The sequence below is a fragment of the Megalops cyprinoides genome, chromosome 4 (assembly GCF_013368585.1).
Source record: "Megalops cyprinoides isolate fMegCyp1 chromosome 4, fMegCyp1.pri, whole genome shotgun sequence".
In the NCBI taxonomy this organism is placed as follows: Eukaryota; Metazoa; Chordata; class Actinopteri; order Elopiformes; family Megalopidae; genus Megalops; species Megalops cyprinoides.
The window spans coordinates 35,502,501-35,527,855 of record NC_050586.1 but is presented as its reverse complement, the minus strand read 5'-3'; the positions used below and the strand labels follow the sequence as shown (position 1 = coordinate 35,527,855).

General features: G+C 38.4%; 1 protein-coding gene across 2 annotated transcripts; it reads left to right on the top strand.

Moving 5' to 3' along the window:
- Nucleotides 1-11,575: 11,575 nt before the first annotated feature.
- Nucleotides 11,576-18,006, top strand: isl1 (ISL LIM homeobox 1). 2 transcript variants are annotated; one of them, XM_036527519.1, is made up of 6 exons: nt 11,576-11,781; nt 12,461-12,650; nt 13,968-14,227; nt 15,528-15,811; nt 16,471-16,638; nt 17,171-18,006. In XM_036527519.1, exons 1-6 carry the CDS (start codon nt 11,754-11,756, stop codon nt 17,285-17,287), a joined length of 1,047 nt encoding a protein of 348 aa, XP_036383412.1. In that variant the 5' UTR covers nt 11,576-11,753; the 3' UTR covers nt 17,288-18,006. The 2 variants fall into 2 exon arrangements, with proteins under 2 accessions (XP_036383412.1, XP_036383411.1); XM_036527518.1 differs by having other exon boundaries at nt 15,525-15,811.
- Nucleotides 18,007-25,355: the final 7,349 nt, after the last annotated feature.

Here is a 25,355-nt window from a genome sequence, read left to right as displayed (position 1 = left end):
CTGCCGCCATCACGTCTAATTGCCTCTGACACTTCGTCACTCTTGCTGCTCCTCTCAGCCCGAGCTGAAGGGGACAGGCCTGGGCCCCGGGACGCGGCGCTGTCCCGGAACGGAGGGGCGCTCGCGAGGTCCCAGGAACGCCATCTGTCAGAGTGGTGTCGTGTGGCTCCAGCCCGTGTTGATTATGAGTGCCGCCTCAGGTGGTCTGTGACCAGCGGCCATATGGCCTGTGGCTCAGTGCAGCCACACCGCGTGCGGATGAGATGTCCCCCACAGATAAGAGGACAAGGTGGCAACCACCGACTCAGAGATTTTTGAGTCGAGAGGTGACTGCCATACGTTGAGGGAAATGGCTCAGGACAAAGCAGCAAGGCTGGGCTCTAGGCTGCTGCCAAGAGACACAGTGCAATGTGAAGCAGATAACCCAAAGAAAAACCTACTGTCCATTCGTACAAAGATATTTATATATGTGCTTGGGGATCATTCAGATATTGTGCTCAGTAGACCAAAAAGACGTGCTTTATTGGCGGGATTGACTGCAGCTAAAAAATCTATCCTAAAGGGTTGGGTAAAACCTGGGATTTCATTGGTATGTACTTGGGTACACTATTATTTAGATATATGCATTTTGGAAAAGTCCACAGCAAGGTTACACCAAGCCAATGTGAACACATTAACTGTATGGTCTGATATCATTTGTTGTATCAGGAACCTTTTACGAAGATGCTCTTCATTATGACATTGCCATAGTTTCTCTGCTTTGCACTGGTCATATGCTTTAGTTATGTATTATTTATTTTGTATATCGTGTCATTGTCTTTTTTGTTGTGATGATCCCGCCTAAGCTAATGTACTCATATGAAAATATGGGAAATTTGAATAAAAAGATGTTAACAAAAAAAAAAGATATTTATATATTATCTAAAAAGGAAGCACAGGGAATGAAAGTATGTGCTTGATAACATCTAAAAGACAGATACGTTTCTTATTTACCTATATTCTTAAAAAATGACATGATTTTCATTGGAGTAAATTGATTGAGACAAATTCAGAAAAAAGTCTTCTCTTCTTTACAGTTGTTCTGATATGCAAACGCAAAATGCAAAATGAATGAATAAATAGATAAAACATGTAAAACTAAAATGTAAAACCCATTGTGATGCAATTCCATAATGAGAAGCATTTTCCTGTTTTGCACCACTGCACCACAAGATTTTGTTTTTGATTTTTTTTTGTATTTTGCAAAGCCACCATACTACAGATACAAAAGTAAGAACTCCCAATATGATACAATACATAAAGAAAAATGAATAGAAATAGGCTAGTTTATTCTTTTAATATATTCTTATGAAACCTTTAATTTTAAAAGTAATCCCAGATAATCTAGGAATAGAAAAAAACTCATTTTCAACTTTCAACCTTTAATTTTAAGTTTAAAGTGCCATTCTAAATCAGACAAGAAAATGTAAAACTGTACACATAATCAAATCCATTGGCTTAACCATATATTAACACCTGGGAATTTCTTAATGGTCTTAATCAATGACCAGCTTTTCATTAGTGCCATGCAGAGCTAATGATGGCTGTCAAAACTGGCTCTAATGATAAGAATTTACTAGAATAGGAAAAAGAGTGATTTTCTACCCTGAGCAGTCTTGACATCGGTTATCTAAACTTTCGCTCTGTTCTGAAATGGGAGTTGTGCTAACCTTTTTTTCTGGGTACCATACTAGGCACCTACTGACACCCACTCAAACCCACTTTGAATTGGAGCTCAGAGCTAATGTTGGCTGAAGGACTTCAAATGTAGGAACAAACTCAATATTTCACACATTTTAAGGTCTACGTCATAGCCCCCAAAACTTTATTGCTTTGTTTCAATAGGCAAAAATCAGGGGAAGCATTGGTGTTTCTTCTTCTTCTTCTCCTTCTTCTTTTCTTCTAAATCAACACACAATTAACCGTAATGAACTGCACCAGTGAACCTTTCCTACCATGAGCATTATGGGAAACCAACACGCAGACTACCTGTTTATAAGCCATGCGTTTCCTTTCATCATTCCCTTCCACTTCAGTGAAAGATCTTTTCTTCTGCGCCACATACACAGAGTTAATTAAACTGGAGCAATTGCCATTGGGTAATGATTCTCGATAATGCGATCCTCTGTCTTTCTCGATGGGTAGAAATCTTTAATTAAACAAGAACAAACAGGTCTATACTGCAATAGGCTGTGAAGCAAACGAAACACCACCACCCATTAATGCTGGAGTGGTTACGTTTGTATGTCAATGTGCCCATGGCACATTGCAAAGGCAGGATCAGGAAACAGTAGGACTAAGCTGTTGTCATTAATACCAATGCCATGTAGAAATTACATTTTGAGCATAATTGTTGCGGGTGAATTGATTGATTGATTGATTGATCGACAATATTATTGCCTTACCATGTTGACAGAAAATGTTGTGAGAGGCAGTTGACAGTTGTTCCACCAGTTCAGGAGGTCCTTACAGCCCATTCAACGGCATGAGGCTCACAGGGAGCACAACACCGGGAAACTGATCACAGATTGCAGCCCGGATACCACCTGTGCTGTTTTACAGACAGGGGTGTTCTGACCCATACTTTTCCATTTTGTTTCCCCCAAAAAATGTGGAAGAGTCTGTTTTTTAATTTAATTCACAACGTTGGTGCAAATGTGGTCAAATGCATAAAAAAGAAATGTAAATTATGAATTTGGTTTAAAATACCAGGAGAAGGGTCTAGGGTGTTGTTATGCTGGTTTGAAAGAAAAAAAAAAATCCACCAAAATGATAACAAATAAAATGGAATTTTTCAATTAGATTCCCCATCATTGAGATGGTTTTCAATGTAACTGCTGAGGAATTCCAATTACTCAATCAAGTCAGTTCTTTTGGCCATACACCGCCACGCAGCAACAAGGGAGCCACAATAAAACCTGCAGCTTGCTCAGAGCTCCACTTTATGCACACAGCGGCGTGGGAGGAAATCAACCAATGGAGAAGAAAAACATCTGAACTTTTACTGGTGAAAAGAAGGTCTCATCCAAAAAAGGGAAAAAAAAAGATTCTAGAAGTGATCTGACAGGGAAAAATTAAAGGCATTTTTTTGGAAACAGTTTCTCACATCATGCCGAAATAAGCCAGGCATGAACAAAGAGGAGGTACTTGCATGAGGACGCAAAGTGACCCAAAATGCTCAGAGGAACGATTTAGGAAAGCGTTGGGTGTTGTCACCCTGAGGGGACCCCCCCCCCCCCACTATCAAAAAAATCACTAAGATCCGATCGCTGAGCCTGACAGACACTTTCTGATGGGTAAGATATACTGAGATGCAAGGCAAAGGCATGTGATGTCACGGTCAGCCCACAAACAATGGAAGAAGTGACCATTGCAACCTTCCGAACCTTAAGGCATAGAGGATTCTCAAATCGGTAGGGCAGGTTTCACATAAGATCTTGATGAAATGCATATTGTCAAGAAGATCATTGTTGCTTTTCTGAATTGAAATTGCCATACTGTATGTGCAAGCTTGTGGCCTTGTTTTTTGAACAGGAATTTTCTTCAAAAATTTTTGCCATTTTGAATGTCAGTCAGGCAGTGATATGTGAATGAGAGCAATGAGGCTGAGGGTAATGACAGCTCCATTTCATATTAGTGTCTTTCAGACTGAGAAAAACATTGTACATGTATGTCTACAGTCAGTGTTTGCATTGCAGCCTATTTGAACAGATTACAGACTTTGTGATCTTATTTCAATGAATGTTGTCAGGTCTGTCCAGTTACAGGTTATTTTGTAATATGTGTTTTAAAATGTTGAGGGTACTTCAGTCACATGTCTTTTGTTATAAAAAAAGATCACAGCTGCACTGTAGAAAGTTTTTACATTTCAATCATAGAAAATATATGTATAAGCATAAATAACACTGAAACGGAAAACAAAACAGACTTACAGGAACCACATAAAACCCTGGCAGTATTATGTGATTCATCATGATCATGTGATCGTGTGATCATGTCCACAATTGGACAGAATCCATTTTGGAATTCTGGTCACTTTCATATCACTCCCTGCTGAACACTGCATTCTGAGTCAGGGGTCGGCATGAATAACATGGCCTTAAATAAACACTGAGTGAAGGAAATACTTCTATAAATGTCCATCTGTTTCGACATCAAAAGGTCAAAACACAGGGTATTTCATATTATGAGGCAACCAGTACAGTGCAGAGATATTGCAATAATCCTGTGCAATGTGTATGTGAATGTTTGTGCATCTAAAAGAGATCTCACTCACTATCTTTTCTTTCCTTCACCGTGTGTACAGAAGAAATTCTTACTGTACTGTAAATGCTGACTGAAACATTGAGCTCTAGTCCCTACCAACAGGATCTAGTATTAGCGGTGCATGTAGAACCTTTGAAATATGCTGTTTGAAAAGATGTATTATAGTATGTAGTTTTGTTCAGCAGATGGATTTACACTGTGTAACTCAATAAATCAAACATTCTAAGCAGTATCACTGAATGGTAAGTGACAATGCTGAAGAGAGTATTTCTGAAAAGCTGAGATTACGCGTATCGCCTTTCTCCTCTGAAGCAGCTCAGCTGTGCGGTATCAATGACTCAGAGAAGTAAATCATGATGAGGAATGCTAACAAAATCTACTCGTCATTTTTGCAAAGCACAAAAAAAAGACCAGCTGACGCCCAGGTTCCCTCACAGTTTTGGGAACAGATTGAGGCGATCATTTTGGTTTCTGTATTCTATCACACACTGCACTTGTCAACGTCTAGCTATGAGAAAATAACGATGTAGCCTTTTAGGAGCAGTGGCCTTAGCCTTCAGCAACTATTTAACACATAACACACAATGGTGAAGCTTTGACAGACATGGCTGATAAAACAACTGAAAAAGCTTTTGCTTACTGCCCTAGTCATTTGGTCATAATACATTTCCAGAGTGGTCACTGAGTTAAGACAGGCACTAACCTCTACAGTGGATTTTTCTGGAAACTGGACAAAGGACAGTAAAAAAAAATGCCACTGGCTTCATATGTAAGGAACATTCTGCTTGCTAACAGATTTCACTGTTTCAGATGTTGGAGCTGAGTGGATGGAAACGGCTGTTGACTGTCATTTTATTGCCAGGTTGCTAATCAGAAGCAAGCAGCCGTATCAGATGTGACATAATGGCCAGTGGTCACAGTTTGGCACAGATTAGTATTTTTTCCAAGAATTTACCATTGCCAGATAAATATAAATGAAAACTTTATTCTTTTGTTGTGTCAATTACAAGCATCTCTGCTACTGCAGACTTTTAATAATACAGTCTAACAGCTAGCCAGGGCTATCTGGGGATATTCTCTGCTCAGATTCCTCAGAAAACCCCACCTATGACTGACACCATCCATTTGAAACAATGGTCAGCTAACTACCATCCAGATTCACAACAAGGGTAGCAGCTGAGCTCCATTCAGGAACAAATATTGTGTTTTGAATATGACACAATAACTGTTAGGAATGCACCAGGACATAGAAGTTGCAGCTACATACAGTATTCCATTGTTAATATTAATGTTAATGTACATTAACATTAAACTGGATTGGGTTTACGATACCAGCACTACTCCTCCTCCTCTTCCTACCGCCACTACTAATAATAACAATAATGTGCTGAGAACAATGAGCAGCCATCATGGTTTACCTGATCAACCTGATTTATCCTTTATCTTTTTTGCTGTAATTGACATTACATTAATCATTATATTGACAATACATTGCCTTAAAAATGGACATGGTGTCAGTATAATATGTATAGATTTATACAGGACACTACCATTTTATATAGACCAGCTTGACCAGCTCGGCCAGAATCAACCCTGAGTATCTGTACACTACTTACATATATATACTTATACACTATGTCCATATATACTGGAATCTTCTGTGTACAGCTCTGTACGTATATATGTTTGAGTATATATATTTATATTTGCGTATATATTTCTATTGTTAAGTTATATCATTGTATTCTTCCTTTTATTCCATAAAAGAAACGTCATGAGAAAAAATGTATTTAGACATCTACGGTCACTTGTGCTTCTTCTTTGTGCTCAGATTATGACCACACCCTTCATGTTCAGATCGAAAGGGAACTTCCTGCTTTCCAGGGAGACTCGCAGCATTTTAATTTCCACCTCCACACAAACACAACACAATGAATTAAACATGATGGTGTATGTATTGCTTGTCAGGAACGAGAACGAGGTCAGGTGGGACAGTTTTTAATCCCTTGTCCCATTCCACGTCTCTTATTTTTCTGTTCTGTTCTGTGGGGCACGTGGTGCATTAAACATGATCATTTCCTGAGCTGAGCTGCAAGAGTAAGTGAGTCTTCAACACAATGCCAGACTAGTTACTTATTTCTACATTTCTTTTATTTATTGATTGATTTATCAAGGCCAACAATTATAGACGAAAAAGCAGAGAGCAGTACAAAGCACAGAAGCAGGGAAAGAATAACAGTTGCAAGTACAGTACCCCTGTACTGTATCAAATTTCATCATCACATTTAATGTTGCAACTGCTGATAATGAACTACAGTGAAAACGTTCCAAACCAAAGGGTTTCCGATTGGCTGGGAAATCCTTTTTAAGTGATCCTCACCAAATGGTGACATGGAGGAAAGGCCTGGATTCAATCGTCCCACAAAGCATGTTGCCAAAAACTCAAATTTACGTGAATCACTTTTTCGATATTAAAACAGTATCATAAATTCTGTGGCAATGACCAGAAAGTGTTGTGTAAGCATTTGTTAAATGTTGCTGTGGTTTCTATTAAAGCTGGGTGCATTGAGGTCAAATATGGGCCACAGTAAACTGTTACTGTTTAATTTTTGTGAAATCATAGTCTCTAACATTTTTCATTTTTTCATTTTCATAAGGAACTTTTTATGATATTTCTGAGAGTATTTAGTTGAACAGCAAATTCCTTACCCCACATATACTGTATATTGTGCTTATTGTGCTATAGCAGATAAGCAAGGTAAAGACAGAATTGTCATAATGCATAGATTATATTGTGACCTTAGCCAATTTTATTGCTCAATATATTTAACCTTCCAGACCTAAATAATGTCTGAATAATTTTCCGTGCCACAGAGATGATTTCTTCCTTTGGATTTTAATATTTTTGGTTTCATTGCATGGATCAGCAAATTTCAATCTTAAATATACAGCCAGCTACTTATAGGCCTTGGCCAGCACAGTAGAGTCTATGGCTTTGTGTCATAGGCCATAGGAACACACTTCAAACTGTAAATCAATGCCCAACAAGATGACTTATAATCACTTCTCACGTATTCTTTTGCAGACTTTCCAAATTGCATGTAATAGCAAGATATATGCATTTAATTGATGATGAAACAATATATAGAGCTTGCAGGTTTTACGATGAAAAAGTACAATGAAGGGCCTTAAAGACAATCAGTCTAAAAAGTGAATTAGCATTAGGTTTGCATAATTTATTGTACAGATGCCATTTCCCCTGTCTCTTCAGCAGTCCTCTGATACACTAGATAAAGTCCAACAACATTTCTGGATAGCAGGCTATCTGTCAGTTCAGTAGTGCACCAATAGTGTAAATAGACCAGCAACACCAAAGCACATCAAATTAAAATAAAGACAACTGGTGCTGAGCTTGTTGGGTTTCCAAAGAGTGCCTTTTCTAATGTAAAACCCAATCCTTCTTCTGAAAATGTTCATAACAATTATATACAAAGAAATGCAAACCCCCATTACTTCTATCAATATCATTCATTTATCTTTGGAAGAGAATGCCCCCATGGAATATTTTGAGGCGGCTGATGTGAAATCTGTCTGAAATTCTAATTCCGTCTGATGGACCTGGCAGGCACACAATACCATATGGAAATGATGTTATCATCATCATTATCATCATCATCGTCATAGCCACTATCATCATCATCATCATCATCATTATCGATATTGTCATCATCACCATCACTAGAATATCACCATCAGCATTGTCACCATTGTTGTCATCATCAGCAGCATCATCCTAATCCTTATTGTCATCATCATCATCATCATTTCAAATGTGTCCATCCTGTCCAGGGGTGTCCTCACTCCAGCTGTACTGTGCTGCTCTGTGATATCATCTTTATTCCATCCTTTCTGCCATCCTCTCTCTCTTATCTGTGGCCACCATTGCATCTGCAAACCCAAATGACCAAGCAGACTGTTCCCTTACAACGCATTGGCCAGTGGCTTGATTTCTTTCTCAGGATACATACTGTACTGAACAGTCAGCTTTGTTCCTCTCAAATATAGCCATTATTTCAACAAGCAAACTGCACTCTTGTCTCATGTTATTACATTTTCTTAAAATGCATCACATCTCCTGCATATCGACTTTAAAAGCAATCTTTCATAGAGGAAAAACACCCAGAATACATACAATAATTTTCATGATTTATTCTTGTAGTGGGAACCAATTTTGCACTGCTATATCCTGAAGACTGCACTTTTCTCACACAAATTATGTCAAGCACAATACAGTTGTAACCTACAATTTTCAAGTAAGGTGTTGTACTTCATGAAAAAAATTACAAGTTGTGTAACTTACAAGTATGTGTGTGTGTGTGTGTGTGTGTGTAGGGGAGTGTGCATGTGTCTACACTTATATCAGAAATCATTATGGGTAAAAAATTGAAAGCAAATAATTATCATTATTTGTTGATAATTGTTCTATTATTGTTTTGTTGATGTTATTGTTTTTAGGACCATTGTCATAACTTAAGCCTATTAGTATTAGTATCATACGTTCTAGCATCATTTTTTTTTGTCTCAATTCAAACTATTTCTGATCATGGTATAGGGTATATGTCCAATCCTTGAAACCAAAAAAGGGCAAACAAATAAATGTTCGGAGTGCCTTCACTGTGGATTAAACTGATTAAGCTTGCAATTATATGATAATAAATTCATCGTCGTTACCATCAATCCCATTGCCATCAATGTTGCCTTATTAATTTTACCTTCATGTGTATGAACTTCGGAGTGTGAATGACTTGGCAGTACTAGGACACGGGTTAACATGAGTTATGGGCGGTTGCAAAGTAGCATGCACTAGGTGCGGGTGCAATAAACCCTATGGAACAATAAATCACACGTGAAAGCCCTCCGCTGTGAGAGACAGGAAAGTCTGAATCTTTATCAATTATATAAATACAATACGGCACGGAACGCCTTGCACATACTCGCAGGGGACCCGCGCCACTTCAAAACCATAAACGCGTGTATAAGGGAAAAATGAATTCAGATGTTGACTGGTAAACATTCAGCTATAAAACCAACATGTATATTTTCCGGAAGAATCTGTAAAATTAGCTACATTGGTGACAAGTTAACATGTGTGATGTTTGAAATATTTACATTACGGTGTATTACGAAATCAGAATGTATTAATGATTACAACATCTACAGAAGAGAGGACATGATATATAGTGCACACGTAAATAAAACCAAAAACGATGAAAAAATTAAACACTTTGGCAAATTACAATAGGAACAACAAAAACATACGGGCTACAAAACAATTCATATAGAAAAGCCATATTCTTGAATTCAAATTACACAAAATGTCTTTGCCTTATAAAGCCTACGCCTAAAAAGTCGGTTCTATATTAATAACATGATAGGCGTAACTTAAAATGTTCAAATCGCGGGTGTGGTAGAAGTAGTAGTAGTAACACCAAAAACGTGAATTTAAGCAGTATCCGAGTCCTGGCGAGTGCTGCACTTTCTTTTTCTATATCATTCTTTATGACTGAACCATAATCCAGAGAGGTGTCATACACACAAAACGCCTTCTACTTGAAAGGCGCGCCCTCCTTCCTTTACTTGCTTAAAAGCAAAATCCCACTAAGGAACTCCATAAAATGACCCCCCCCCCCCCCCCTCTCACTCTCACTCTCTCTCTCTCTCTCTCTCTCTCTCTCACCCTCCCGCCCGCCCTCTCGATCTCTCCCTCTCTAGCCCTCTCTCTCTCTCTCTCTCTCTAGGTCTCTCTCTCTCTGATAAGGAAATACAACCGACAGAAATGTCACATTTTTCTTTAAAGTTTCTTTTACTATTGGAATTTTAAGACCTGAAATTGAAATGATAAATTCATAATGATAAACGTACTAGCAAAGCAACACCAGTGTTACCAGCCATCAGTCGATTAAATTAATCAACCGCGTAAGCTATCCTATATGAAATAAAAAATGTCGTGTTAGCGTTTTCTTTGTTTAGTGTCTTAATTTCATAATTCACTGGCTGCCTGTTCTCAAACCATTGTAAACACAAGAGGGCGCTTTTGTGTCTAATAAAATTCCGAAATTGTTTTGAGTTCCTATACGCGCAAATGGATTCGAATAGGTAACAGCCTATATTATGCAAAAAATATTGGTATGGTAAACATTAACGTCGTTTGAATGTTGATATTATAGAATAAATTCCAAATATAAAAAGATTTTGTTTATACATTAATTGAATTTGCCTGTCACATACGAAGAGGCCAAGCAAGCCGATGCCTACGTGTTTTGTTTAGCATAATAAGCAAAATTACCGTTCACCCTGAATTTAGATTATACCACGTGTGCCTCACTGTTTAGGACAGTTGTTATCTGCAATTATGCCCTAATTGCCTTTTGGTTTACAAAGCTGAAACGTCGAACTGTGGCATTGATTTTAATCACATTATGCTCTCAAGTTAGTTCGCATTGCTGACTTAAACAGTGTGTGAATCTCCTTTCTGTATTTTTAAACAAACTTGAACACTATTACGGCCACTGTTTACCTACAGGATGAACTGGTTTAATCTAACATGAAGAAATATTCCGACAATATTATTTTGAATGCCATTTATTCTTTTCCCCGTGTATGGATTTGCACAGCATACCAATCCTACCTCATCTTAATGAGGTATATCAACTGGGAAAATTATATCCTGTCACGTTGTGCTTGGGCGTGTTGTTGTACTGTCAACAGTCGACCTTCTATAAAACAGTATTACAAGGCAATACTTATATATAAATAAATACTACAGTAGAAATAAGTAAAAAAAAATATACCACCTAGTAGCCTACACACAATCACAACGCCCATGCACCTATTAGGCCTATCAGAGTACAAACACAACTGTAAAACCAACAATACATTCAAGCACAAATAAACGTGAATACAAAATACAGTAAGCTATAATATTGTCAATTTCAAGCACTGAAGGAAGAAACTGCACGGAGAGAGGAACGGGCTCCGGGAAGTCATAATGAAACAGCTACGATATTGCATCGGACTACGCGAGGGACTCCAATACTTGCAATACAATGAAAGGAACAGCTGCTCTACTCCTCCATAACCAATCAGCTTCGCACAAAGATGACGTTTCCGTTCCCTACGTCAGACCAATGGCGATTGAGGAGAGTTAGAGCAGAGAGTTTGAGTGAGAGATAAGGACAAGAGTGCCCCGTCGGCAGTGGGACTAGGCACTGCAGCACGCACACACCCCTTACTTTCAACGCGAACAATACCAGTCGGAGCGGTCCTGCAGCGCCTTTGCACCCCGCAACCACTGCCCCACCGCAACTGCGAGAAAAATAACACATTCTGGCATAAAACTGTTGCTCTACGTTTCTAAAGTGGACCTAACACCGCCTTACTTTCTTGACATGGGAGATATGGGGGACCCGCCGAAAAGTAAGTGAACCTTGCATGGATCGTTTTTGTATAGATGAATATTCAAGTATTGCTGCTCTTCCATAACTTCTGTGGGGGTAAAAAAAAAGCTGAATTCATGTCATTCCGACAAAGATGACTCAATAGTTTACCCTTTCTTTGACTGTCTTGTCTTGCATGCTTGATAGCAGCAAATCATAAAAAGTAGGCGAGCGAAAAGATGAAATGAAAGCATGTTGAATATGTTTGCCTGGTTGATAAAAATGTAACTGTCACGTATCTGTCAAGTTTCTTGCATAATTGCACTATTACTGAAGTCCTGTCATGAAGTTAAAATTTACAATTGGTGGAATATAAAGCAGAATATGTTCTGGGGTCGTCATGTCGAGGAAATCACTGGAGTGCCTGGAAGAACATTATTGAAATTAGCAGATGCGTTTTACGTATTATTATTATTATTATTATTATTATTGTTGTTGTTGTTGTGTTTTTGTTGTTAGCATGTTGCATGTTTCTGGATATGCATGACCCATATGTCATACTTGTAGATTTCACTTTGCTTTCTAGCGAAATGAATGCATTATAATGGAACAAATGTGTGAGAATATAGAATATATTCGCGTATTTTATGCACGCTGCTTGTACACTGTTCGTAATAGATCAGTGATGTATTTTTCTTTGTTTTCTTTTCTGTTCCCAGAAAAGCGTCTGATTTCGCTGTGTGTTGGATGTGGAAATCAAATACACGATCAGTATATTCTGAGGGTTTCCCCCGATCTGGAGTGGCATGCGGCGTGCTTGAAGTGCGCAGAGTGCAATCAGTATTTGGACGAGTCCTGTACCTGCTTTGTTAGAGACGGAAAAACCTATTGTAAAAGAGACTATATCAGGTAGGTCTTGTTTTGAAAAAAAAAAAAAAGACCGCTATACTCCGCTATACTCCGCGTATGTGCCATTAAAAATAAAATTAGTGTATTGACTCCTTCGCTATTTTAAGCTTGTTTTGATGCACAATTTATTCTTTAAACACTTGGTATTTAAGGACATTGTGTGGATTCCATAGAAAACTCTGACAGGGAATAAATAACAACACATAGAATTTAATAAACTATGTTTTTTAAAGGCCTGACCAGAGACAAAGAAAACTCAGTAAAACTAAATAAGAATTATAAAACAATTTCGAAATGTATTTTGATGCAATTGATTATCTTCTTTAGACATTCAGTAGTAAAATGTAACGAAAATAATATTTTTATTAAAAAATATTTGAAATTTTGATCTCGGTATTGCCGATATTTAAATTAAATTAAGCGATGTGGCTTCATTTATTTTTGTTGATTGTGCTGAGTGAGAATTTTATCAATGGAGGCTTATGTCATGCATTCATTGTTTTAAATATACAATATTTTTTAGAATTTAAGTTAAATTTAATGTATGCCCTGGCAAGTAAATAGTTCACTGAATGATGGTGTTACATTGGCAATTAAATTGATGTAGTAATCCAAACGATGTTTCATAATTTGAAGCTATATGTAATGATGATTGCCAGTACAAAAACGATACTTTTATAAGATACTTTATATTTATGTTACTAAATCGTGGCGATGAGGTGTATATGTATATATAAACACACACGCCACCACACCACATGGACTTGTTAACAAATGAATCATTTTCGCTCATTGACGAATGTAGTTGTTCCTCCACGTTCCTCAGCAGCAGCGACCTTTATTTTGCATCATATGACATACATTCCTTGTACTGTAAGAGTTAACAACAATCAAGCCAATATTGGCCTACAGATGTACTGTGTGCAAATGAACTCGTGCAAAAAATGTATAATATATGAAAAGTAAGGACACTATTTAAGATGTTTCAACTTACATAACCTGAACACACAAAAACTCATCCATTTTAGTGCCACTGTTACTATTAACAACAACAATAATAATATCGTTACTATTACTATAAATAGTAATATTAACAATAATTTTAATCATCTTTTTTAATGAAAGTCTTTGTAATAGCACGTCTCTACATACGTGCGCTTAACGTTTGTTACAAATTATATTATATTATATTATGGAGATTTTTTGCTTGAAGTCCTGTACCTAATACTCCCTTGATTTGATTTCTTCTGAGCAAGAAACGGAGTTCTCGGTGAAGTACATAGCATCTCTAAACATTACCTAACGTCTCTTTCTCAGGTTATACGGGATAAAGTGTGCAAAATGCAACATTGGCTTCAGCAAGAACGACTTCGTGATGAGAGCACGCTCCAAGGTGTACCACATCGAGTGCTTTCGGTGTGTGGCTTGCAGCCGTCAGCTCATCCCCGGGGACGAGTTCGCGCTCAGAGAGGACGGCCTATTCTGCAGGGCTGATCACGACGTCGTGGAGCGGGCAACAATGGGAGCAGGAGACCCTTTGAGCCCTTTACACCCAGCAAGACCCTTACAGATGGCGGGTAGGTTGCGCGTTTTGTACGTTTGACAAAAGTGGAAGAATGCGCTGTGCTGGTGCTGTTAATGAAGTAATTTAAAACGGTTTTTGTCCCTTGGTCGTCATATTTAGCCTCCTTTCATTAACAATGAAAAGTTTATCTCTTTGATTGCCTGTTCTCCATGGGCTACAGTAATCGGCGTATTGTGAAATATTAATGATGTTTCAAAATAAATAAATAACCCAAATGAATTAAAGGATATCGAGTGACATTAAACCATCTTTCCAGGTTAATGTATAAAACTATTATTTTTATTTGACAGACATAGCTTTTCATCTAATATCTTAAGAACTACATACAGCAAGCAAACCCACGTAATGGACATATGTTTGTTAAAATGAGAGGGTCATCCTGTACCATAGCTGTTCCACATACGGTTTTAATAGGTTAATAAGTCTATTTACACATTTCATCGCAGAAATGAAATATTTTCATGCGTATATACACAAAATATTTTGGATTTCTGCCATACTTATGGCAAGTAAGGGACAGTGATTATACCAGTTTTTTTAAAAGAAGTAAGGCCCAGCATATACCTATTCTGATCACCTTAATTCATTGTGTAACTTCATGATACCAGGGACATGGACACTGAGACCCTACGATTGATAACCCTTGATAGTTCTTAGACATTTGTACTTGTTCCAGTGTAATATTACATTGACACTGTAGTCTCAAAAACATTTTTGACATTACACATTCAGAGTTACTTCACCTTTATAAACACAAAGCGTCTGCAACCAGAGCTCTTCAGCTCATCTTCAGATACCGAGCGCAATTATTTAGCTCACTTTATAAATAGTTAATTAATCAATTCAACTTAATCACCGTTGGTAATAGCCTTAAATAACCTATGGGCATTGACTAAAATTTGTGCATTTTAGTTCTTTTTGGTCTGTATTCCCATAAATTTAGGAATATCGACTGAGGTAAACCCGATAGGAGAATAATATTATTGTCCATGTGTAGGGAGGTTTTTTTCTCTCTCATTGCGATTTCATAAAGGGCACCAACATAGGCAAGGATATAGTACAATAAGTATTTCAAATGTATTTGCGAATGCAGTGTGTAGTACATTGCTGATAGTGACAGTTACGATTAACATCCAATCCAACGTGAAAAAATATTACCGGAACTGAAATATATGTTTATAAAAGTCACAATAGTGTAGACCCAACTGTGTTTAATCCTGTCGATTTCTTTTTTGTAACTGGTTAGCACTTGTCATCTGGTCATTTATCTTTTTTTGTTTTCTTTACAGCAGAGCCCGTATCTGCAAGACAGCCTGCGCTTCGACCGCACGTTCATAAACAGCCGGAGAAAACCACTCGGGTCAGAACGGTACTCAACGAAAAACAGCTTCACACGCTGAGAACTTGTTACAACGCTAACCCTAGACCTGACGCCCTTATGAAAGAGCAGCTGGTGGAAATGACAGGCCTTAGTCCCAGAGTCATCAGAGTTTGGTTTCAAAACAAGCGCTGCAAGGACAAAAAGAGGAGTATACTGATGAAGCAACTCCAGCAGCAACAACCCAACGACAAAACGGTGAGGACCCGGGCAATGCCCCAGAAATCAAGCAAGAGATGCACTGATTACATTCGCAGAAGATCAATGAATTGGTCATTTTACACTCCAAAAATGTCAAAACGTATCGAAATTATGATACAGTAACTCCTCGCGTAACCACATTCAGACATAAACGCAACATTATAAATTAAGGATTAAAAGAAGTATATGCCAACCTATCCATACACTCTACAACACCCCCCCCCCCCAACCCAAGGCGCCCCTCCCCCTCTACCACCCCCTCCCTTTCCCCGGAATACACGTAGCCTACATTTGCTCCGATGTGATAATGTCTGTCAAAATAATTCAGCACATTCCAAATTAATCGAACGATACTATTAATTAGTAAAAACGCCTTCCTCGATATGCGACTTGCATTTGTCTTTTGGGAGAAAATATCTAGACTTTGCGAACGTTAATTACACCGAGCAATATGAAATTGTTGCATGACTCCTGAGAATTTTTTTTGTTTTCTAATTTACAAAGTTATCGTGTCCGATTGTAATGTGGGCCCATACGACCAACACCGACGTGAGCCTCAGTGGGATAGTATTGGAATTATTTTCCATGTACGCTTCTGAACATGCATGCTAATTTTAGCTCTCTGACTCAACTAGTTTCTTTGCGGGTTTCTGCAGAATATCCAGGGGATGACAGGGACCCCAATGGTGGCCGCCAGTCCAGAGAGACACGACGGTGGTTTGCAGGCGAACCCAGTAGAGGTGCAGAGTTACCAACCGCCTTGGAAAGTTCTGAGTGACTTCGCACTGCAGAGTGACATAGACCAGCCTGCGTTTCAGCAACTGGTGAGTGCCAATAGGGAAGCACGGGCCGCACAAAACCGTGCGCAAGGCCTATTGTGAAACTACAATTCAGCAAGCGTCTCAGTGAACTATTATCATCCCGAAATCTGCGCATTATTCGTCGCACCATAGTAAAATGAAAGTAATGTGTAATAGTAGAAACAGAGATATCTGAGATGTTTAGCTTACCATTATTATTATTATTATTATTATTATTATTATTAATATTATTATTGTTATTATTATTAGGTACAGTTAATAACAATTGTTACGTTTTTAGTATACAACTGTAAATGTAATCATAAATAACTACCATTGGCTACATTAATTCCATAACTGCTTAATTTTACGATCTAACCAATTCATGCATTTCGCGATAATTTGCTATTAAACCGTTTTCCACATGATCCCAAAGTAGCCCACGTGGCTTGTAATCAGGTTCATTTGACGACCAACAAACTTGTCTTTGTATATTGATGGTTATTTATTGACAAGTGACATAAGGAGTAATATTGCATTTGCATTCTCTTTTTAGGTCAATTTCTCGGAAGGAGGGCCAGGTTCAAACTCGACTGGGAGCGAGGTTGCGTCAATGTCGTCTCAGCTACCAGATACACCGAACAGCATGGTAGCGAGCCCTATAGAGGCATGAGCGTTGTGGACCATTTCGCATTTCAAAAGCCCTACAAATACTAGGTGCTGAAAAAACGGACATACTGGTTTGCGCCCTGGCTGAACATCTGAAAAGTACCACACATTAAACTGCACGAAGCCTCTTTATTTAAACAACCCCTGGTTGTATTTTTACACTGTGAAGACAATCATGGGAATTACACAAAGCTGAAACGTACCTCTATCTACGCCCAAGAAGTCTTGCTGAATAACGTAAAAGAAGATACAATAACCATGATGTAAATTGTGTGAGTTCCTGGAAAATTAAAAACTCTGCATATTTGACGTAAGAAGTGGATAGATCTCGTGTCATCGTGTTGGTGCTGCCTGTAATGGAAATTAAGTTGGTTACCGTTTTGCCAAAAAAGAAACAAGTTTGGAGGATCTCAATGATTACAACAAACTGGTTTGCCTCGAAGAAGCCCGACACCTTGAGAAAGTAGAGAAGATGGTTTCATTTCATCTGAAATTCAGATTCACACATTGTTGTGCGTTACAAAAATGTCCAGCGATTCCGTTTAAAATAGCTGGCTCCTGACAATAATACCTCCCAAAATGACCGATGGAGGATTGCAGATACAGCTTTTCCATTTTTTTTGTTTAATTCTCTCCTTAAAAGCCCAAGTACTAAAGCATTGCAACAAGGTATACCTCTATTTTGCCACAAGCTTCGTGGGAACTTTGTGTGTGAGTTTGTGTCCGTCCAAGAACGTTTTTCCCAAAGATGTGTATAGTTATTGGTTAAAATAACCGTTGGTTAGCTCTGGAATTTTTTTGTTCCTGTACTACAAAATATATATAATTTATTATTTATTGTCGAAAGACTTGCCACTTTTCATGTACCTTTGTTTGCTGAAGTAAAAAAAGAGAGATTGTACTGTGGTCTTTGAATCATCTGTCAGATTTTATGTCCTGTCATTTCTTGAAGATTATGTAAAACAACGCCATATGTAGAAATATATCTTCAGGATTATTTCACTAATAAAAGTTTGACAGAAGTCGAAAGTGCAGTAATATGTCTGAGCTTTTTATTCTTGGCATTATTTTTTATTGCAAAATGTTCCATAAAATGACGTCAAGGTTTACAAGAGAGATCTATCTGCTAGGTCTTTGCTTACTGAATTTAAATAAAAATGTTACATTTCACTTTTACTCAGATTGCAGCGTCAGCTGATATTCGGTTTGTGTGTCGCTTGTGTTGCTCCACTCATATTCAGACACAGTTTTATCATACAAACACCCCTAAAATCGAATCCACATCCACATTAATATTATTTACGCCAGTTACACAATCAGTGAGAAACGTTACAAATTCATCGCTTAATTATATTCTCTCTGCGCGGCATTTAACGCTTACGTTTCAATAACAAAACTATCTGCGATGGTATTTGAAATGGCTTTACATTAGTTATGGATACAACCTATTTGTTGACCTACGTGAAACAACATGTCAAGTCATATTGGCTCGATTAATGTAAATCGATTGATAGCTAATACACACAGTGCAGAGTGGCCTAACATCACGTTGTCACAGAAGCCAACAAAAATGAAATAAACGACTGCACTCTACCACGCACCGGTCTATTCTACTCTAAATACATATATTAAACGTCACTTGGTCATACTGGGATACACAGAGATAGTGCGCCAAGCAGTTTTTCCTTTTTTCGTAGTGGTTACTGAATCTAATAAGAAGATACTGTTGCAATCAGGCGTCGCACATGCCAGCTTCATAGTCCTCTTCACAATAGGCAGTCTACAGGCAAATAAGGACTAAAAACACACACACACAAAAACGAACAGTCCACTAATAGTATCAAATGATTTTCTACAAAGTATGAGGCAGATTTATCAGTTGAGATTCGAATTGTCGACAGGTACATACAGCGTCTCTCTCTCTGTCTGTCTGTCTCTCTGTCTCTCTTTCGCTCTCTATCTATCTATCTATCTATCTATCTATCTATCTATCTATCTATCTATCTATCTATCTGTGTATCTGTTATGTGTGTGTGTGTGTGTGTGTGTGTGTGCGTGTGTGCGTGTGTGTGTGTGTGTTCGAATGTTCGAATACTATTCGTGGTATCCAATGTAGACAACTTGAACTTACTTCATACAGTAATTGATGGAAATTAATTTTGAGTGAATACAGATCATATTTAGTCCAATGACTTGTAGCTGTTCATTATCTTTCAAACTGCACCCCGTGAAGGAGTCAGTTCACGCGTTGGGGGAGGGGCGGGTGTGCGCTCTCAGTCCTCTCACGAGGAAGAGGTGTCATCCTACCTTTCTCCATTGAGGCCGATCAGGTCAGTGGATCTTTACTACAAACAAGTATTGTGACTGTGAGTTCATCAGCCAGACTGCAGTGTTGGCTCGGGGGGTCCTTATCTGTCTCTGGGATCAGCGGAATGATTCTCTAAGCCCCCGAGCTGAAGGAACCTGAGTTAAGAATGAGCGAGGAGCTTGACCACCATATCGTCACCTCCGAAGACTGCACACCATGCCACTGAGCAATTGTATCTATAATTTAAAGAAAAAATGTTTTAAAATTAAATTTACGTTGCCAAGTGGTGAAGGCGTTCTATTACTTAATTTTATTTTACTCAAAGTTTTTGACTGCAAAACTGAGATGCTCTGGGGATATTCCCAGGAGTGGAGGCTGGTCGTGCATGAGACCCAGCGCCAGATCTGCTATTCCGTTATCTGTTCGCTTTGCCTGTGTGTGTCTGCTGTCTGTGCCTATTTCTGCCCTTAAAAGCTGAGGTGATTAAACGAACGCCCTGTGTAGAGCGCTTAAGTCATTAAGTTACCTCAAAACCGGCCTTGTTTTCCAGAATTTTAAAAAAAAGTAAACAAATAAGGAGATGTATGTTGAGGCTGTTGTATCTTGGTCAATCCAAAACATATTGCAAGACGCTTCCCTTCAAAATTAAGGCATAACTAACAATTACACAAATACAAGCATGCTTTTTGTATACCTTTGTAAACCTTCTCTTATTTTATTTTGTGTCACCGCCAGCAGTGAAAAGCAGTATCATTTTTGTTGCCTTGGTTATTTGAAGAATGTTTGCATATTGAAAAAACAAAAGGTTCAGTTCAGTTCAGCTTTTCAATGTCCATGACCCTTGAATTAGTGTAGCCGAAGGAAAGATATTTGTGAATCATTCTGGAGAGCATTGTCCTGGCCGTACGATGCCATATGTGTCATGAGAAGAATAACAAAAATAAGAACCAATAACTTATGACCCTTCTAATTTAATTTTTATGCAAAACATATGCACGTGCATATTTGTTGCATTTTATTAATGCATTTATGCAATTAGCTTGCTTCAATACGACTTTGTGTGTGTTTGTCTGCTTGCTTGTTTTTTTCCCCCTAGAAAACAATTCCTGGCCCTAATGGGTGACACGCAAAAAAAGTGACGTGAATGCTGTTGGAGTAGCTTTCTTTAATATTAATATTGATAAAGAACAGGTTTAAGAAAGCGATAAACATACCAAAAAATTTTGTAATATAATGCAATGGGAATAGAACCAGAAATACTAACAATAAAAACGATATAGATATGTGTTTCTTAAAACAGTGTACACATTGCCCACACAAATAGATTCCTTGCTCACGGGTTTTCTGCTCGGTACTGAACTGGACTGCTGGGGCATTTAAAATAAAATGCTGCGAGAGCTGAGACCGCTTTTGTTTCATTGCAGAGATAGATTTTAGCCAAGCCTAAGCGGGTGAGTCTATCTAACCACACAGGGTTTTTTTTTTACCTTAACTTTCTTGCACGACTAAGCTATTATTATTATTATTATTATTATTATTATTATTATTATTATTATTACTACTACTACTACTACTACTATTAGTAGTAGTAGTAGCAGTAGTATTAGATGCAGCAAGTTAATAACAGTGGATTTATGACTTGGTTAAGGCTGACAAAATATACATTCCATAGATACTACCAGCCTAGCATTCTAGTGTCTCTGCAATTCTGGTTACAGAGAAAGTGGTCCAATGAAAAGATTATTAGACAAAACATCCTCCTTGCTAATTATTCCAGCAATTATTACAAGCACAGTTGTGACTTGCTTTCATACTATAAGTTATATATAATATAATAAGTTATAATTTCATTTATAAGTTATAATCATGTTCACAATTCTATAAAGCTTTTAAAACAGAATTAAGGGTAAAATGATCTGAGGTGGCTTCTGCTGCTGAATCATTTCATTATATATAAATATGCCACACTGTGCCTTTGCTTCTTTTCTTTCCCTGCAATCAGGCCCTTTACATTGCTTCACACAGACTTTATTTAAATAATTGCAGTATAAAACACAGCTCCTAGATTAACATCCAATTTATTTCAAAAGACACTGAAAATAGACAACATGTAACAGTACATACTCCTTTGTAATGCTCTCAGTTGATATAATCTCACCCCTGAATGTGGCTGTATGCAATAACTGCATATGTCCTCATTTGAGATCAAGAGTCCACCATTTGCAAAACGTGCCGAATGTTAGATTAAATGCACCAGGACATTGCTAATTGCAACTTCATGCAAATCATGTGGCAAGCATCATTTCTCAAAAAACAGATAACTACTTAGCTATGATGTAGCAGTTGTAGCTAGCTAGCAACCTGTCACAAAGATATTCACCCCATTGGTTTTATTGCATGGCAATAAAACATTTGTGACTTTTTATCCTACTGAACACTCAATTTCTTCTGCCCCCCCCCCCCCCAAACACAACACACACACCCATAAACACACACACACATGCACACACAATCCTTTTTCCTCTTTTACTGACTGATTTGCCATTCACATACTAGCTTACCCACACGGTTTTGTCACCAATGGCGAGTAACTATCTGTGAAGCTTTGTGAGTCCTCTGTAAAACTGTCTACCATTGTCATAGACAAATGTCTAATGCTGATGCTTTAGGGTTGCGATCTGAAAGAACAATAAGATTCTCCTTGGCTCTGCCCAATGGGTAATTGTTCAATGGCATTAGGGAATTTGTCAAGGCTTGTGCTGTTTCAGTATGAAATTCAACACTGACTGGATAAGTGAAAATAATAAGTGTACATCCATGAGACATGCGTTCAGAAATGAATACCGCCCCTGGCGATCCCTTCACTCTGCCAGTTATGTGTGTTTGATGGTTTGAGTCTGGAAATGAAACTGTGCGACTGTAGCTTACAGGAACACAGTAGGGCCAGTGGTAAATGTCACCAGCCTGTGTTTCATCTGATGTTGCTTTAATTCATTCATAGTTTACTTCAATGATTCTGGTTCCTGTCCTAAGACAGCAGAATCATATGGTTTTAAAGCCCAACTCACACAGATCGAGTCATGTACGCTGTACAGTTAGGCCTACATAGTTTAGGTGTGAATGCTGCTATCAAACAAAATATGATTTTAGTGTTAGTAAAAAACCCAATAATGGAGTAATTTAGCCAAAATATATCCCAGTTCACTCTGGAAACTCTCAAATGGACGTGGCTCTTAAGTGGTATTATGGACCCAGTCTGCCCACAGATTGAGATAGTGCATAATTTGTGCATTTAAGAAAGCATTTGTAATGCTTTGTGAATATCATTAATGTGTTTCACAAGCCATCTGTGAACTGAGTTATAGCTATGCAGCCCATAGCACAGCATGCAACAGTTCTTGAAAGTATCCCTCATGTAACATCATTGAAACAAAGGGATTCTGGAAGAGTCATCTCCAGTAGGGTGGAAAACCGACTTTAAAAATATTTTAAGATAATACAGGTCTGAACTTTTGTTAGCTTTCCCTATGTAGATTTTAGGTTTGTAAAAATGGAAAATTGCATGAAATGTGGACTTAACAAATACCACCCGAGAACTTAATCCAGCAAACTTTCTCTTAAGCACATGCAGCTGAAGGACTCCTTAGGGAACTGATGGTCAGAACATGAAGCCACTTGAAAGAATGAGGTGAATAAAATACCACTTTTGCATTTATGTGTATTGTAGTCTGTTGAAATTTCTCTCTGTAGGAAAAAATGGTAACTTTTGTCATTGGTTTCATTCAAGTGTCTGACTTAGCTTGGAGTTTTCAAAAATATTATTTTGCTTTGTTCAATTTCTGTGCTTTCTGCAGGACAGTCCTCTTCCAGCAGTATCAGAAGTTATCAGCCCCTCATGACAACTGTTAATACAATGCAATGTAGAAGAGGCAATTTTTTAATCACAAATATCTGTATATCATGCAGCATACATTTCTGATGGGAATTTTCTCTTAAATAATTAATAACGCCATACTGAAAGTCATATTGAATTCTTGTTAAGGGAGCAGCAATAAAATTAAACATAATCTGCATTAAAGTGCAATCTGATATCAAGTTAATTTGATATTTGTTTAAATATGCTTGTTTGATTAGATCAAGAGTTTTGTGTTATATAAATAGTTACATCAATACTTCCGCAGATGAAGTTTTTCTGACTATGTGCACATGCACTCTGACCCTGAAGTGCACTGTGTGTGTCTTAGCTTAGTTCTCCTTCTGCAGACCCTTAGGCAACACACCTGTAGACCTGTTTTAGCAGGTGTTTTAGCAACACACCTGCTGCTAAAATCAATTCCTCCACCCATGTAGATACAACTATTTATAAATGAGCTCAGTGTGTTCTTAGACAGGGAGTGAACTGCCACCCATTACAGTAGGACCTTGGAACACTAACAGCAGCAGTCATGAAATGATTTTCACCTTACCGCCCGTTTCATCATATTTCTTTCTGAATTATTGCAATATGCAAAGCCCTTTCATATGGACACACTGTGAAAATATCCTGATTTCTACTTCAACATAATTATAGTAAACAGGCTTTCTTTTGCTTAGCTTGCTTTTGGCCATGTTGAGTACCATATCAACAAGTTATCTGAGAGATGGGTCCTGGAACTAGCTGAGGTATATATGAAGACAGATTGAGGTTTAGCTTAATCTGCCCGATTGTAAAGAGGTCTTAATTCTCCAAAACAAATATGGGAGAGGATTTCCATAAATTAAAAGGGCTTCCTCCTACAAATGGAAGGAGTACATATCCCTGGATATCTACCTGATTGATGTGATCCTTCTAAAAGAGGTTACAGGCACCCGATGGAAACAATTCCTTTAAATCTCTCCCCCGAAGAGAATGTTGTGGGGATGAGTGCTTGTGGAGTCACCAGTTCATCTGTTTACAACTTGGACAATGGGGTCATCAAGATAGAATTGCAGCTCACAGCCCTGTTGCTCAGTCACAAATGTAGTAGAGTTGAGTAGAGTAGTAGAGTAAAAAAGAAAAAAGAAAAACCAAACTGAGACTACTATACAATGTGACCATTCGATATGAAGTGCCTAAACGGTACGCTACCCACTGTACTGGGTACAGTGTGGAAATCTGTCACAGTATGTCACAGTATGTGTTTGCATATTTATATCTAAGTATATAACACAATGTCACCTGCAACATTTACACATAATTTGCCTACAAGTTTACTGACAAACAAAACGTACAACAAAATGTATACATTTCATCATTGACGTTTATTCCCAAAACTAATGGGGTGAACAACGCTGACACTCCAACGCGGCGGCCGCGCAAAATGCAAAAGAGCGCTTCCCGGCTTTAAACGCTGACACTGTTCTCCGGTGGGCTGGGCTGTGGGGACGGGGGTAATGGGCAGGACAAAGGGCCTTGAAAGAGCAGCCCTCATGTCTGGCTAGCTCCAGCACTGTATTCAGCCCAGCGACTGACTGGAACAAAAGCAGCACTGTACCTGCTGGAGGCCCCGGGAAACAATCACAAGCCCCTGGATGAGACCAGGCTGAATGGCCGAATGTCAGCGGGGAGAGGAATCCCTCCCAGCGGTACCGCGGGTCCGGCGCCCGACTCCGTATCTCCAGCCCAGGGGGCGGCTGAATGCCCGGCCCGACGACAACCGGGGGACACAGGGGACGGCAAGCTGAAATGTCTGACTGGGACGACACTCGAAATGGGCTGGGATTAACATGTGCAAGGTACTGCACG